The sequence below is a fragment of the Pteropus alecto genome, unplaced genomic scaffold (assembly GCF_000325575.1).
Source record: "Pteropus alecto unplaced genomic scaffold, ASM32557v1 scaffold57, whole genome shotgun sequence".
Lineage (NCBI taxonomy): Eukaryota > Metazoa > Chordata > Mammalia > Chiroptera > Pteropodidae > Pteropus > Pteropus alecto.
Window position 1 is genome coordinate 10,087,884 of NW_006442508.1, and position 16,065 is coordinate 10,103,948.

Consider the following 16,065-nt stretch of genomic DNA (forward strand, 5'->3'; position numbering starts at 1 on the left):
GCTCAGCCGTAAAAAAAAAAGAATGAACTCTTGCCATTGGCAACAACATGGATGGACCTAGAGGATATTGTGCTGAATGGAGTAAGTCAGACAGAGAAAGACAAATACTATATGATTTCACTTTTATGTGAAATCTAGAGAACAAAATAAATGAACGAACAAAACAGAAACAAACTCATAGAAAGAGAGAACATTTTGATGGTCACCAGATGGGAAGGGAGTTAGAGGGTTGGGTAAAAAAGAGGAAGAGATTAAAAAGTACAAATCGATAGTTACAAAACAGTCGTGGAGATGTACAGTATAGCCTTAATAATAATAATAATAATATTATAATAACTATGTCTAGTGGCAGGTTGGTACTAGACTAACGGAGGGACAACTTCATAAATTATATAAATGTCTAACCACTATGGTGTACAACTGAAACTAATACAAAATATTAAATGTCCTAGTGGTTACCAGGGGTGGGGGAAGAGGTAGATGGGGTAAAAGGGGTCAAACATTGGTCAACACATATGCAATACATATGCCTTACTGTTGAATTGTACACCTGAAACTCACTGGATTTCGTTAACCAGTGTCACCATAATAAATACACATGCATTCATCACATATACAGATAAATATGGCAAAATGTTAATAACTACTGAATCTGAGAGGCAGATTTAGGCATTCATTATATTATTCTCTCAACTTTTCTGAATGTTTCAAATTCGAAGAGGAGAATATATATACTTTTGCTGGTATGATTACAAAATATCTCTGGAGGATACATAAGAAACTAAAAATACTATTTGTCCTTGGGAAGAAACTGGACAGAGGAAGGAGGAAGATTTTTACTCTAAGCCCTTTGGCACCTTTTTATTTTTGTATCGTATAAATGTGTTACTTACTAAAACATATTAAAATTGCTGTATTTTTTTTTAAATGTCAACTCCAATTAAAAAATTTTTTTAAATCATGATAGTATGTATTTAAAGACGCATGGCCATCACTCCCTTTAATGTCTGCAAGAAGTCTGTTATTCTGGAAACAACCAGAAAATTACATAAAGAACGTTCTCATAATAAATCCCCCTTAGGAAAAAAAAATTAGAAACATACCTTAATGAACTGAGGTGTAGCTAACCTGACAGTAGCTACAAAACAAACTCTGTCTTCGTAAGAAGGCCTGTGTGTGCGTTGTATAGTTCCTTCAAAACCATTGTGTGTTGAAGTGGATACTAAAACAACAAGGAAACATGTATTATCAGTTACTCCAGTAAAATCTAGTTTTTATTGATGTTCAACATCTATGTCTTTAACAGCTTAAAAGAATGCCAGGTTAAAACATATTGTAAGAGAAGCATTTTAACTCACCATTGTTTAAAGATTTGAAATTCCCTATAAATTTCACATATTCATAGGTAGACGGCTCCTTTGGGTCTATTGTTCCTCGAAGCATATGACAACAGAATTCTAACTGGTTTTTTGCTGAAATGAGAAAAAAATATGATATATTCGTGATTTATCATGAGTAATATATCACATGAAATAAGATTATAAAAGCCTTATAAGTTTACAATCATTATTTTCTCCCACAGAAGTCCTCAATGACACTTTATTTAGTCCATAATAGCAGAATACCTCTAGGAGTTGATCTCATCTTGGCCTTAATAGAGAAAACAGATCTTCTTATACAAGCAACTCCATGTTTCCCCATTTTTATCTGTCCTTCCTTCTCATTCTTCACTCTAATTTCAAAGAAAGGTTCTGCTTCCCATTCTAAAGTTAATGCTTCTAATTTGCACTAAACAGCCTTTCCTATCTTCTCTAGGATCAGGGACATAACATTTATTTATTCCTTTAGCATCCAAACCTCCTCTTCCTTATGTCCTTATTTCCTTTTACATTTGCTCAGGTCTTCCCATTTCAAACAAATAAAGCGTTTTTCATGTTACTCTTTTTAATACCATAGACTATATCTTCCTTTTCATTACATGCTCTAGTTTCCATATACTCATTTCCCTTAACTTTGTATACTGTGACTTTCGTCTTCATACCTCTATAGAAATTGTTCCTTTAAACATCACCAACATTTGTTTGCACAGTAGTCCCCCCTTATCCACAGGAGATAATGTTCCAAAACCCCCGTGGAAGCCTGAAACCGGAGACAGTACCAAACCCTATATATACTGTGTTTTTTTCCAGTACATACATACATACCTATAAGGTATAATTTACAAATTAGGCATAATAAGAGATTAACAACTACTAATAAAAGAACGATTATGGCATACCTTATTTTATTATGCTTTGCCTTATTGTGCTTCACGGACTTGAGTTTTTTACAAACTGAAGGTAAGCCTTACCACCAGCAAAAAGATTAAAACTCACTTTATTGTGATACTCGCTTTACTGTAATACTCAACCATTTTATTGCGGTGGTCTGGAACCGAACTCTCAATATCTCCAAAGTATGCCTGTATAACAATATACTGTAAGAAAAGTTATGTGAACGTGGTCTCTCTCTCTCTCTCAAAATACCTTATCATACTGTATGTACAGAGCAGATAGATACACTGGACAAACACGATTCACATACTAGGTGTGAAAGAGGAGGACAGGCCAGATTTCATTACACTATTCAGAATGGCATGCAATTTAAAACTTATGAATTATTTCTGAAATTTTCCATTTAATTTTTTTGAAACTAAGGATAAGGAGGTACTACAGTATTGTTAACTTAAGTGGGCTTTCCTCATTGTTCATAATGAGGAAATTCATACTTCTCAAAATTCATACTTCTCCATTCCTATAGCATGAAACTTACCTTCCTACCTTATTGAATATTTTTATCTCTTCTGCCAATCGGTCTTCAAACTATGGGCATTCACAAAAGTTCTTCTGATCCTGATCTTCTAGTCTTTATAAATTTATCAGTATTTCTTAAACTTACTCCTAAATCTCTCTCCAACTCTAACATTTTATGTAAGACAAAAGTCTCAGATCACTATTTGTTTTCAGGACACTTCTAACTTGATTGTCCCATCAGTAACTCAAACTCAAAATATTTCCAAGTGAATTTATCCCTCTTTCTTAGCGAGCCCGCTGTCCTTCCCCTTTGTCCCATGTGTGCCTAACGGCCAAGATAGAAACCATATCAACTGGGTCTCGTCTCTTATCACAAGCCCCCAAACTAATCAGTCACCAGCACATGCTATTTATTCCACCAAGGACGCTCTCATAAGGCATTTTTTCCAACTGAGTATCCGGTATCACCAATTTAGATGCAAATTACCTTGCATCTAGGTTAACTGCAAAGATGTATTCTACATACCGCCACACTAGGAGTCAACTTTCCTTACTACTCTTAGACTAATGTTACTTTCATCATTATCATTTCAACATTCAAGGACTAGGAACGCCTTTCTTCACTCACAGCACTGAACTCATACACTTTTCTGTTATTATTGTGAATGACTTTATATCATGTAAGTTAACAGGTTTAAAATCTACCTTCTTTCTAAAACCTTCTCCACTAATGATCCCTAGCCACTTGGTCACCTGTGCCTAACACCAAGTCCTATTGAGTTTATCTACTCAACACTCACCTACATGTTTTCCTCTCCATACTTACGTCTATTGCTAGAATTATATAGTATTCACTTCTATCTCTAGCCTGGTCCTTTTCAAAATTGACAATCTAAGAGATTTTTTTTTTTCAGGTCAGTAAACCACCCTTTCACTGGTTCCTTACTATGTAAAAAATAAAACTCAAACTCCTTAGGATGAAATATTAGGCCCTGTTTCCTTCTCATACTACCTGTACCACCTCACCTTCATTATGGCTCAAATGACTTACATGCAGAAGCCTGAATTTCCTAAGCAATTTCCCCTCTGTTTTAAATTATGTTTACTCCTTTGGCATGACACATGTTTTTTCTGGGGTAATAACATTTTGTCTATCAGCTGTTTATTAGAAGGTCAGCATATCATTTAATTAAGGCTTTTCTGTATCAAAAAATACTGCTGTAATTCTCACCTTTGAAAGCAGAAGTCTAAAGTCTTTCTGCCAGAAGCTTTCATTCAGTTCTCCAGCCAATTCTGCCCTTAGAAGGTCTCTAAAGAGTATTCCTTCTCTCTTTTGTCTACCTTTTGCTATGTCCCAGGGTTCCACCTTTCTAATTTTTCTTTCCCTGTTCTATATATTCACCTTACGCAATGTCATACAATCCATGACTTCAAATGCTACTTATAGGCATGTAACTGATCTCTACATCATTATATCCAGCCCAAATCTTTCTCCCTAGGTGAAAGACTAGAGTGGTCTATGGGAAATGTCATAAGAATCTGATTTTTAAACATTATAAATAGGCTTTAAATCGATTCTCCTGATCTCTAGCTCTTCTCAACTCCTTCTGACAGGCTATCCATTTTTTTTTTTTTTTAATTTTTATTTTTCAGAGCTGATATTCAATTTTGAGTTATCCATTCTTATCAAGAGATACATTCACACATACTTATACATATATATTTATATATGTGTGTGCATTTGTGTATGTATCTCAATTCTTGGATAGTCAGCGTTTTAGAGAATTTGAGGGTTCAAAATACAAAGAACTTTTCAGATGACTAATTTATTAAAGAAAATATCTAATAATTAATGGCCAGATATAGTCTTGTAATTTCAGATTTTACACAGATAATTCAGTGGAGAAAATGAGGTATTCTGGTCAAATTAATTTTTCCAATGAATCTGGGAGAAATATCTGATTATAACATAATATTTCATCTTCTTGAAGGCAGAAACTATTTTTCACTATTTTTGGCACTTCTATAATATAGCACAAGTGCCTGGGACAATCAACACATCCAATAAATGATTGTTTAATTCAGTTTAATTAATAAAAAAAACAATTTCTTTTATTTATAACAATTCTTAAAAATATAGAAGTTATTTTTTCCCACTGCTTCAGTGTCCAATTGTTAGAGTGAAAGTGAGAATGTTTAATTTTCTCTCATTATACAAAATTTTATTTAATAAAAATGTTGCAAAGTTCCATTTTTATGTAAATGGTATAATTAAAGAGATGGGATTTCAATATACTCTGGAATAGAGTCCAGACTTTTAATAAGGTCATAATTCTATTATCTATATTTAAATCTAAAAAGGTTCAAATAAAGCATATGATGCTATGTGTTAATTTAGTTACATATGTCTGTCACAAACTTACAAAAGTAATGTATAACACAACCAAGTACATTTAGTTTTTTGCTTAACAGCTGCTACTTACACTTTAAATATTCGGGGGTTAATGAGTCTCTTTCCAGCAGATGGGTGGAGAGTATTTTATAAACCTCTGAATGTTCCCCCTCTGGGATAAAATTAAAGATACTTTGATCCACAAGATCGGACTGAAAAAGAAATTCAAGAAAATAATTTTAGTGATTCAAGAGACATGTATTTTAAAAGTATATAATTACTCTTAAAACATCAGATGAGCATATGACCAACTTTTGATAATTGTAAAAGCTGACAAATGTCAAGCTACAGAGCACAACTCAAAAAACAAGAGTAAGAAGGTGGACAACGGTTAACATGACCTCCATGCCTCTGACACTAGTCTCTTTAAATCCATGATCCAGATCCAATATGATCCTGAAAGTCTGATAAAATATCTGCTAAGGCGAATTTCACCAAACGTGAACATTTAAACTATAACAGGACTCAAAGTTGATTAGGAAAATCTTTGGCTATAAAACATTGCCCTACCATATATCCAAACCTCTGGTAAATTATGGTGATATATACACTAACACAGAGGAACAAAGGACTAGCCATAGGCTAAGTGAACAGGAAACTTGACTTTGGTGTTATTTCAATTGTCCGATGTGCCCTATCTTTTTTATTTCATCTTTTCCAGCCATCTATCCTGTATCCCATTGTCAGAAAGCCCTGTGTTAATCTCGCCTCCTAAAAAAAAGAGCAAGTAATATGTCAAACATTATAATCCTTGCTCAAATATGGCTTTAATTATGATTCATTAATCAACAGTAATCTGACCAACGGGTTGCTTACAATGTGGCGGTGGAATCAAAGATGAGTAAGATAGTTCCTATCCTTAAGAATCACTGACAATAAAACTTCAGTGACTTCACATTTTCTACCAAATCTAATCTATTCTAGTTGGTTACTCTAAATTTTTAAACTGCTCTGCGGAATCCTAAGGATACTGAGGTGGTACTTCAAAGACCGTGGAGGGGAAGAATATGGGTCCTTCTCCCATATTCAAAAAAGCAGTTCCATTTTTATTTTTTTATATTTCAAACACTGTTAAGATTTTGTTTGAAGAAAGAGCTCTACGGCTTAAAAACTAAAACCAAAACAAAAAATCAAACAGTAACAAAAGAGAGAGCCACTGGGGAGGTGGGAGGTGCGAAAAGTGTGTTTTACTATACTCCCTATACAGGCCATACATTTACATTCTTTCTTCTTTTCTCTAGCCCTCAAAGTCCACCTCATGAAGCAGAATATCCTTCCTCTTTCTCTACATATCTGCATCCTCCAACTTTGAAAGACCAGTTCAAATTATTTCCTTCAAAAAAGTATTCTCTTACCACCATAATCCACAGTCAAAATAATAAAATTCTTTTAGTACCTATTACTCATATCATTCATTTCTCATAAAAAATATTTCTGTTAATTCTATTTTAATATCTGTCTTAATACCCAATAGTAAATAAGATGGCCATTCTGCTTCTCCTGACACTTCATAATCTGAAATATCAGTTAGCAGGCAACTAATTAACTAATGTATCAAATTTTCCATTAACCACTACATTTAAAATCTCTAAATGAAAATAATCATCCTTGATATTGCCATACCATCCACTTAGTTTCCAAACACAATTCAAAGGAAAGAAAACAAAACAGCAGCTACCTAGGTCCTTTTCTCTCTCTCAATCATTTTCATGAAGAAGAAATGTAAATCCTGACTTAGTTATATAAAATAAATCAACAGTCTTTCTGTTTTTTTCTACATTAGGTCAATGTGACCATTTGTGAAAATGATTTTTACCAGTTACTTTTGCCTTAGGTAGACAATTGACAGATAACTGCCGTCAAGAGTATCTCTTCCACAGAAAAATGTCAAATATACATTGACTATAACATGTTTTTAAATAACTGTATTCCTTGTGTATAGGCATAAGAAACAAAAATTCTGGCCCTATCAAATAAGCTTTCATAACCATGTAACTATTCAAAAAATTCTAAATTTTATTTTTGCAAACTGCATTTATAGCAGACAAAGATTGTACTGACTTTCTTAAAACACATTTGTGTTTACATTTCCAAACTATCAAGGAGAGTAGAAAAGGCTCATCTAGTATCTTAATGGTGGCACTTTTAGTCTTGGACTCCTTTAAGCTGTAATGTGGTTAATTATCTTCCCTTTATTACTTGGTTAAAAATTTAATATACTCTCTCTGAGGAATACATTTAAGCAAGTGTAAGAATATCAATCTTAAGTTGTAAAATTTTACAAATGTTAAGTTTGCAGAATAAGAGACGAACTTTGTGTCTTGGCAGTTCCACAAAAAATGTTGCACTATTAAGTCCAATTCCTCTGTGTTTCATGTTCCTTGCTGATAACATAAAAGGGCTGAGCTAAGGATGTCTAAAATTTCTTCTGGCACTGTGATGGTATGACCCAGTAATTTTGTCACAGAGAGCCAGATCAGGAGGAAAAAAAAGCATATGGTTACTTTACAATCTCAAAATAAATAAAGCATTTATGCCTGATTGTTAGATCCTAATAGGTTAAAATGTGCTTAACTTAATTTCATAAATATGAAGAAAACGTTTTTTTGCAGGATTTATAGTATCAGTTTTATAATTTTATAGTTAGATTTAAATCTTAAATTTAAAAAATTTTAAGTCATACTGACCAATGATTAAGAAGCAAGTATTAATTTCTCAACAGAAATGAATTACATATAAACATAAAGCCAAATTTAGGGATTTGCTAATATTCCTTCCCTTCTGAACAAAAGCGAAAATTCTATTTTAGACAAAATAGGTATATATATTAAAACACAAAGAAAAGGACATCATTATTTCAAACTCTTTGTTTAGTATCTGTTATAGTTTAATTATTGACAAACCAAAACAGAAAATTATACATTTTTTCCTTAGGTGTTTGGATCCTCAATATTTCATTTTCTCTAAAAATGCTTCTGTTTGTTTTCAAACCATCGAATAATATGTCAGCAATGTCAGTGATGTGAAGGAAAATGTCTGTAGTAACTGATAAGCAGCTAAAAAAATTGTATTAATAAAGAATACTATTAACTCAGTATGGAATGAAATGGGTCTGTTAGATAAGCACCGATCTCCTCTGCCCAAAAAATTCACCTGCCAGTCTACTACTGCTTTAGCTGACACAAACAGAAAAAAGATGCAGAAGACGTTAATAACAAAAGAAACTGGATATGCGGCATATGGGAATTCTCTGTAATATCTTTTCGATTTTTCTGTAAATCTAAAAACAGTTCTGTATACTTTTATAATTTTATTAACCATGTCACCCCAATAAATAAATAAAATGAAATAAAAACAGTTTTAAAATGGAAAGTTAAAAGAAATACAGGAAGGAATGGGAAGGTGAAGAGGGTTTTCATTGAAGGGGGAATATTAATGATCAAACACTTGGGTCCCAACTAGATCTGTCACATGTTGTCTGTTTCAAAAAGCAATTAACCTCTTCCTCACTAACGATCTAATACCAATGTGCCATTAGGAGGGAATTTTTAAAACAGCCACATCAAATAGCCTACTCATTTTCGTACATTCAACAAGTAATTACTGAATGTCTCTGAGACACTAGCTAGTCCATGTGAATACAAAGTCTCTGCACTTAAGAAGCTTAGACCTACTATAATTATCCAAATAAACAAAAAAATTACAATTCACTTTATGTACTGTCATGATGGCAGTATATATAAGGTAACAGAATAGAGAGGAAGGGCATCTAATTCTGAATGGCATTCAAATAAAGTGCCCAAGCAGCAGGCTTTTAAAAAGTGTGACCATACTGCAAATGATGCTTTGATTACAACTAAATTTTAAAAAAAATTTTTTTAATTAAAAAATTAGTTTCTATAAATACACAACTGAAAAAAAAAAACCAATACAACTGTATATTGTTTAAAACCTTATAACTACACTTTTACTTAAATTATTTAATCTTATCTTAATCGTATGTTAATCCTATAATGGGTTTCTTTTCCTAGCTTTTTTCAATATGTAAATATATTCCTTAAAGAGTTGCCCAGAAAATTCAGTTAATAGTCTGTCCTTTTCTCTGCCCACATTAGTTTACTTAAATGTTGCTATAATCTCTTTGTTTACTCTCAAACAATTTTTATATGTTGGGCTAATCACCTACTATTTGAGCTTACTGTTAAAGGAAGTCCCTAGAAAAGCAGTAAAGCCAAGTCATTTTCTCTGTGAGCCAAAGAAATTACCAAATTATTTACCACCTGGCTTTCAGTAAGAAATTACCCTTTTAGAATTTGGCCTTTTAAATGCAGAGTCCATTCTCTATACAAAGTATGAAGTGGCAGAGTAATCAAAGGGAGGAAAATATTGCTTTTCAATTCTCTTGAAAGAGACCTTTATAAAACAAGTTACTTTGTATTATAAATTTTCAAGAGACAGGCATTTTAAGTGTTATTTTTAAGTCCTTTAGAGTATTTATACCATAAACCACATCTTAGATAAGAACATTATATATTAAATAAAAACTCCGAATTCATAAAAATTGTTAATTGAAGCAGAGCTCCTAGCATAGTGTCTGGCACACAGGAGATGTTCAATAAATTACGTAGAGTAAAACAACACACATAATTAAGGTATTCATCATCCTAATCAAAATTATAACATATAATTCTAATTCTGTATCCTTTCTGTCATATTGATAACAAATTGAATATGGCCATTATCACGTTATCAATTCAAGCCAGAGAGCACAAAAGTTCTGTATCCTTTTTTTTTCGTGTGTCCTTATAAGTCATTCTTTTGAGAAAACTGTGAGTTGTTCTAGCTGCAACAAGCATCTCCATAGAAATTTAATGATTTTCCAGATATTCTCAGTGATTCAGCAACATCTTCACCAGGCTGATTAAAAAGGAAACACTAAAAAGTCAGCATTAGAAAAAAGGGAGCAGTAAGAACAGAGGTTAGATAAAGCGGTCACTGAATATTTAGTTACTACAGATTAGGGAGTCATGATTGACCTGAGAAAACATAGACCTATTTAGAGCTTTCCTCCCCACTCTACTCACTGTACGACACTGCTCTGGAGGTAAACTTCCTAGTGCTTCGGAACATTTAAAACAGACATTAAGAAAGAAGGCACAAGATTTTTATACTTACTGGTAAATGTTCAAGTAATGAAGTTACACTCTCAGACACATATATTATATTTCCATCTGTCATGATTGCTAAAAAAAAACCATCAAGAGCCTGAAATTAAACATAATGGTCAGTTAAATGAAAAGAAAAAGGTATTTTCACATGACAGAAATAAAAATCTAACTTACTAAATGACAAAGGAATTAATGTGGATATTTCCAGAGCACTGTTGAATTGCTAGCTTTTCTCCTCTACAATACGGTAGCATATAGACCTTTGTGCATTTTTAAATGCTCCCGGGGAAAAAGAATCACTCTATGGCCATCTATTAAACAGCTTGTTTCTAAAAGACAGACTTAATGTTCTACTTTTATCATACATATTTTACCTTTATCTTTATCATATGAATATGGCCTTATGTGAAGATGCTAATATTTCCAAAGCATACATGCCATCAGTAAAATGTCTTCGGCACACAAAAGAACACATTATCACCTTTTGGATATATTAGCAGAGAGGCGTATGACTGAAGCGTAGAGAGATACATGGGGAAAAAAGTGAAAGGAAAATAAAGCTGAATACGTAAGCTGAGGTCAGATCATGAAAGGCCTTGAATACCAGGTTAAGACAGTAGAACTTTGTTCCAAAGTAGTATGGAAACAGTATGTAAAACAGATTTAGAGAAAAAAGAGAATTAAGTTAGAAAAATCTCAGCAGCTTCTGGAACAGTCAGGGAAGTTAATGAGAATCTGAATGAAATTAGGAGCAGTAAGAACAGAGAAGAAAGGACTTAGGGAAGCAGTAAGAAATGCAAAGCTAAGAGTTTAGGAGAGAAGCCAGTACAGGGGATACAATACTTAATAATAAAGCAATCTTGTACTTTATATATTACAAAGTTCTTTTCTTTTTTTTAATGTATTTTTAAAAATTTTTAATTAAGTTTATTGGGGTAACATTAGTTAATACATTATATAATTTTCAGGTATACATTATTATTTGACATCTGTATATTCTATTGTGTGTTTACCACCCGAAGTCCAGTTTCCTTCAGCTACCATATATTTGATCCTCTTTACCCACTTTACCCTCACCCTAAATTTAACCGCCTTTACCCCATCTAGAGAATCTTAGGCAAAGAAATGACACCTGAAGAAATGAGTTTGCAGAAGATGTGCACACCATAAAAATCCTTGGAAAATTATCTACATGTGGAGATAAAGAGAAAGAAAAATACTAGAGAGAATGACAGAGGAGCCAGAAGAATTCAATAGGAGAGAATGAAAAGGCCTGAGAAGGAAGAGGGATGGTTCAGAGTAAAATGAGATCAAACAGGATAAGGAATGAAAAAATGAGAAATGAATCTGGTGACTTTCAAAAGAGTTATGTCAATAAGGAAAGTGAGTCAGACTGTAATGAGATTATAGATGAGTAGATGATCAGAATATTATAAACCACTCTTTCAAGAACTTTAGAACTAAAGAAAGGAGAAATGGAAGTTTTAAGGGGACTAAGTATCAATGGAGGCATTTAAAAAAAAAAGTAACAAGTATACTTGCAGGCTGAGAGAAAGGAAGATCCAGTGGAAAAGATGATGAAGATATACATCAGAAACGATATACCAAGAGGAGTTCCTTTTCCCCTATCAAAACAGTTATCACATTAAATTCAGATTTCTTATTTAATTATAGGGCTCGCTCAAGGGATAGCAATCTCTAGTAAGAATCATATGTATCTTCTTCAACACCGTATCTGCAGCACCTAACATATGTAGCAAACAGCAGATAGAAAATACTTCTACGTAATTTATGAACCTGGGAGTTAGAGCGACCTCCCTCTAATTCTAAGTAATTGTTGAAGTATATTGGAGAGAGATTTGGATATGAGAAAGAACTTATTTTGAGCGGATGCCTATCTTAGAGAATGGCTGAGACAAACTCATTCTTGGGTAATGTAGAAGGAGGGGATGAAAACGTTCTAATTTAAGTAAATTCATGAAATTATTTTTACAAAAATACTTTAGTACAATAATGCCAGTGTTATTTCACAAAGAATAAGGTCAAAATGATGTTAAGAACTAGCTTTTCTCATGTGAAGCTAGATTGTGTTATCTTTGAAAGCAAATTAATATTTACTATGATGATCTGTATTTGCTCTTAGGATATTTGCTAGGAGTTGTAGTACAACTTTCTTCTGTGAAGAGAATGAACTGAAATCACAACTCTTAATGATAATCCCACTCCTAGAAGCAGAGCCTGCCCCTTCCTCTTTCAAAGCAGGCAAAGATTAAAGAGAAAACTTTCCACCAGCATCTTGCCAAGTGTCAAGACAAATAAGGACCCAAGGCCCGACTTTTTTTGAGGGGAGGGATGCAATATAACAAACAGGTAGGTGAGTACACCAAAAACTAAAGGGGCCTTGAAGAGGGCCTTGAGGAGGAAGCCCAGAGAGATGCAGAACAGGGAGCAAGACAGGGAAGGATATCCTCACCTCAAAACTGAAAACTGTGACCCTTATCTCTTTTCCACATTGTACGATATAAGGAGAGGGATCATTAGTTAAAACTCCCTGTCTTTCTATTTGATTTACTTGACCCACAATGTAAATCTTTATTGTTAGTGAGTTTGTTTAATCTGGGGAAGACTGGAATGGAAGGGGACAGAATCTCCTTGTGGATCTATATCTAAGATGAGGCTGACATGGTACTAGCACTTCCCTTCCAGATTACTGGAGAGAATTGCCAGCTGCCAAGGGAAAAAACTATATACTAAGAAATGACTTCACATAAAGATGACTTTGCACAAAGATCTGGTCAGGCAAAATTGCCCTGATTTCCTTGACTATTCTATCTCCTCAAGGGTAGCAAGGAATATTCCTCAGACAAGAGAGACAACAGAGGGAGGGAGATATGGCAATGGAGGAATGGAGAGCGATAGCTAACACATAATAAGTTAGAAGTAAATTTTAAGACCTCAGTCTCAGTTCTTCCATTAATTAGCTACCTAACCTTGGACAAGTTATAAAATAAAGAGGCTGTGGTGAATGATCTAATCTCTTCCTACTAGCAGCTCTAACATTCCAAAATATAGGCTATACCTGAAATTTTGTTGAAAATGGTATCTGGACTTCCTATCTGTAATCTGATCAACATGACTAGCCAACAGTAACAAACTAGGTTAACTGGACCCACATTGCAATATATACAAACATTAATATACATCCTTCAATCTTTACTTGTTGTAAGTAATGAAAATAACAAATACACTTGACATACTAAAAATAAATAAATATAACACCTTTCAGGAATGTAATCCTAAAAGCTGTGAGGATAATCATGACAACTAATTTACACTTAAAAACTTTAAATACACTTGTTTTCTCTGCTCAATATTATATATAATGTTATAATCTCTAAAATCGTTGACTTTTTAAAATACTTATCTACATATGTACTACATATGTCTGGCAATTAATAAAGATCTGTCCATTGTGAAGAAAAATGTGAAGACAATGCTTTTCTGTTCAGCTTATTAGTGAACAGGTCATTTATCTTCATTAAGGTTATTAATATATGAGTGTAGATATACCAATTTATGAATTTATAAGAAATTTTTCACACCAATAAAGCAGGGTAAGTAGTCAATGATTAACAATCTTATTAAACAATTTCACTGAGAATATAATCATAAAATTAGAGAAATTAAATGAGTTGTTATTTCTTTCCTTTCTCTGTTGTAAACATTAGCTGTGGTGCATGCACCTTTCATAAACATATCTGAAGAGATAATTTTAGACAATGTCAAACTACTTCTTAGAAAAAACAACAAAATCAGAAACTATTATTTGGTTTATAACTTAAGTGTCCACTTAATTTAAAGAGCTAATTGCTGGTTACTAAGCTACAAGTTCTGTGCCATGACTAGCTTTCACTAAAAAGTTGTTTCATGAGCAGTAGGAGCAGACACAGGGGCTGAGGCCATGGATCAGAGGCTAGTCTACCTGCAATGAATCCCAGCTAAGTTACTGGGATTACTTTAGTCAAATTTCATAATACCTTTGTTCCTTGACTTCCTCCTCTGGAAATAAGAACAGGATACTAATAGTGTCTACTTCATAAGATTACTGGGATTTACTGAGTTAATATGTGAAACATGCTCAGTTATTTTTCAGATTTTAAGTATATGTTTAAATATATACAACATATTTATATTCCAACACATTTGTATATAGTAACATTTAATATGGTAACATATCTGCTCTATAAAGAATTAATCTAACAATTAACTGTTCCATCCAAAGTATAAATGGAAAAAACTCATATATTTGCATATACTGTTACTTCAGACTTTAGTCAACATAAAAGACACTTGAGACATGTCCATTACATATACATACACAACACAGATAAATGCTTAAAAAATAGACTCGAACAAAAAGGATGAAAGGTGTACATTATATAACAAAATCTTCAGCCCCACCCCAATTGCTTTCTTCTACTCCATGTCTACTTTCGGCTATGTATCTGTTTTTCTTGTCCTTAACTGTTACTGCCAAGTTTTCTACTTACTGTAAGTTTTCAAAGAAACTTGATACTGAACTCTGTACTTTGTGTGAACAGATGATATGTATATTATCCTACATAGGAAACAATTAGAAGTATAAAAGTTTGATAGGTATGAGCGATTTTTGTGGATTTTATAATTACTATATGAAGTATGAAATTTTGCAATTATAAGCAAATATGCTGTTTTCAAAAATAAGTTTGTCGCAGAAGAACATTTACGATTTCCTTTCAAAAGTTTCTACTTAAATTAAGAGTTGCCTTTCAATGTATATTTTATTTGTTTTATATTTTCAACCTATTTATTATCATTTTATGTTGTTTTTAGGTAGGTTTTCATGTATTTAAAAAATCCTATTGTCCAAGAGGATACACTTCATAATAGTATTTAATATGTGATGAATAATATATATTAGTCATTTGAATTTTGGTAGTGTGGTCTCAGGTAAAGAACTTGGTAGCTATAGTTTTCTGACTTTTATTAAACCTCTCAAAAATTCAGATAATACTAAAAATAAGAAAATTTGGCATTCATTTACCACATAGTACTATTTGCTTGCAATATTTACATCGATTAATTTTAACTGAAGATATAGTTTACTGCTTTACACTGAATTAAAACTTTTCAACATTAAATATTGTTAAAATTATATTAAAATGTTACCCTTATGAATTATTTTTTGAGAAAAATAAAACTTTCCAAAAATTAAATCTGGACATACCTCTAACATTAATTGTGTAAACTCTTCATTACTAAGGAATGTAGGTTTCCAGTCCTGTCGAATTTCACTAGCATCTGACTGTGCAGTGATTTCTGTAAACAGATTATTTGACACATTAGTGGCATAGTCCAATTACATGGTGGGTGCCTAGGGCAGTACAAAAATCCTACAAGTTGCCTTCTCTCTTTCCACTCTAAGATGAGAACCATAGGCAATAACATATTTTGGTCTAGGTAGGTATCAAGAGGTCCAGGTTTAGGAATCATGAAATATTTAAGTTAATGTGGCAAGTTATCTTCTTGTATTTGGTCTCTTGGAAATACTAATCTCTTTGGTTTTTCTCTAGGGAGCTGTGACAGCCTGTGTTACTGCAAGGCCTGAGATTCC

The 16,065-nt window shown here is 32.9% G+C and overlaps 1 protein-coding gene across 8 annotated transcripts in view; it reads right to left on the reverse strand.

The window, feature by feature from the left end:
• The window catches only part of CLOCK (clock circadian regulator), a 105,177-nt gene that overhangs the window by 31,461 nt on the left and 57,651 nt on the right, over positions 1-16,065 (reverse strand). For all 8 annotated transcript variants that reach the window (XM_015597565.2, XM_025040271.1, XM_006922512.3 and 5 more), the window contains 5 exons: positions 15,679-15,770; positions 10,420-10,509; positions 5,276-5,396; positions 1,359-1,472; positions 1,104-1,222 (listed from right to left, as the gene is read on the reverse strand). In XM_015597565.2, the coding sequence (XP_015453051.1) occupies positions 1,104-1,222; positions 1,359-1,472; positions 5,276-5,396; positions 10,420-10,509; positions 15,679-15,770 (536 nt within the window). The remainder of the gene's footprint in view (positions 1-1,103; positions 1,223-1,358; positions 1,473-5,275; positions 5,397-10,419; positions 10,510-15,678; positions 15,771-16,065) is intronic.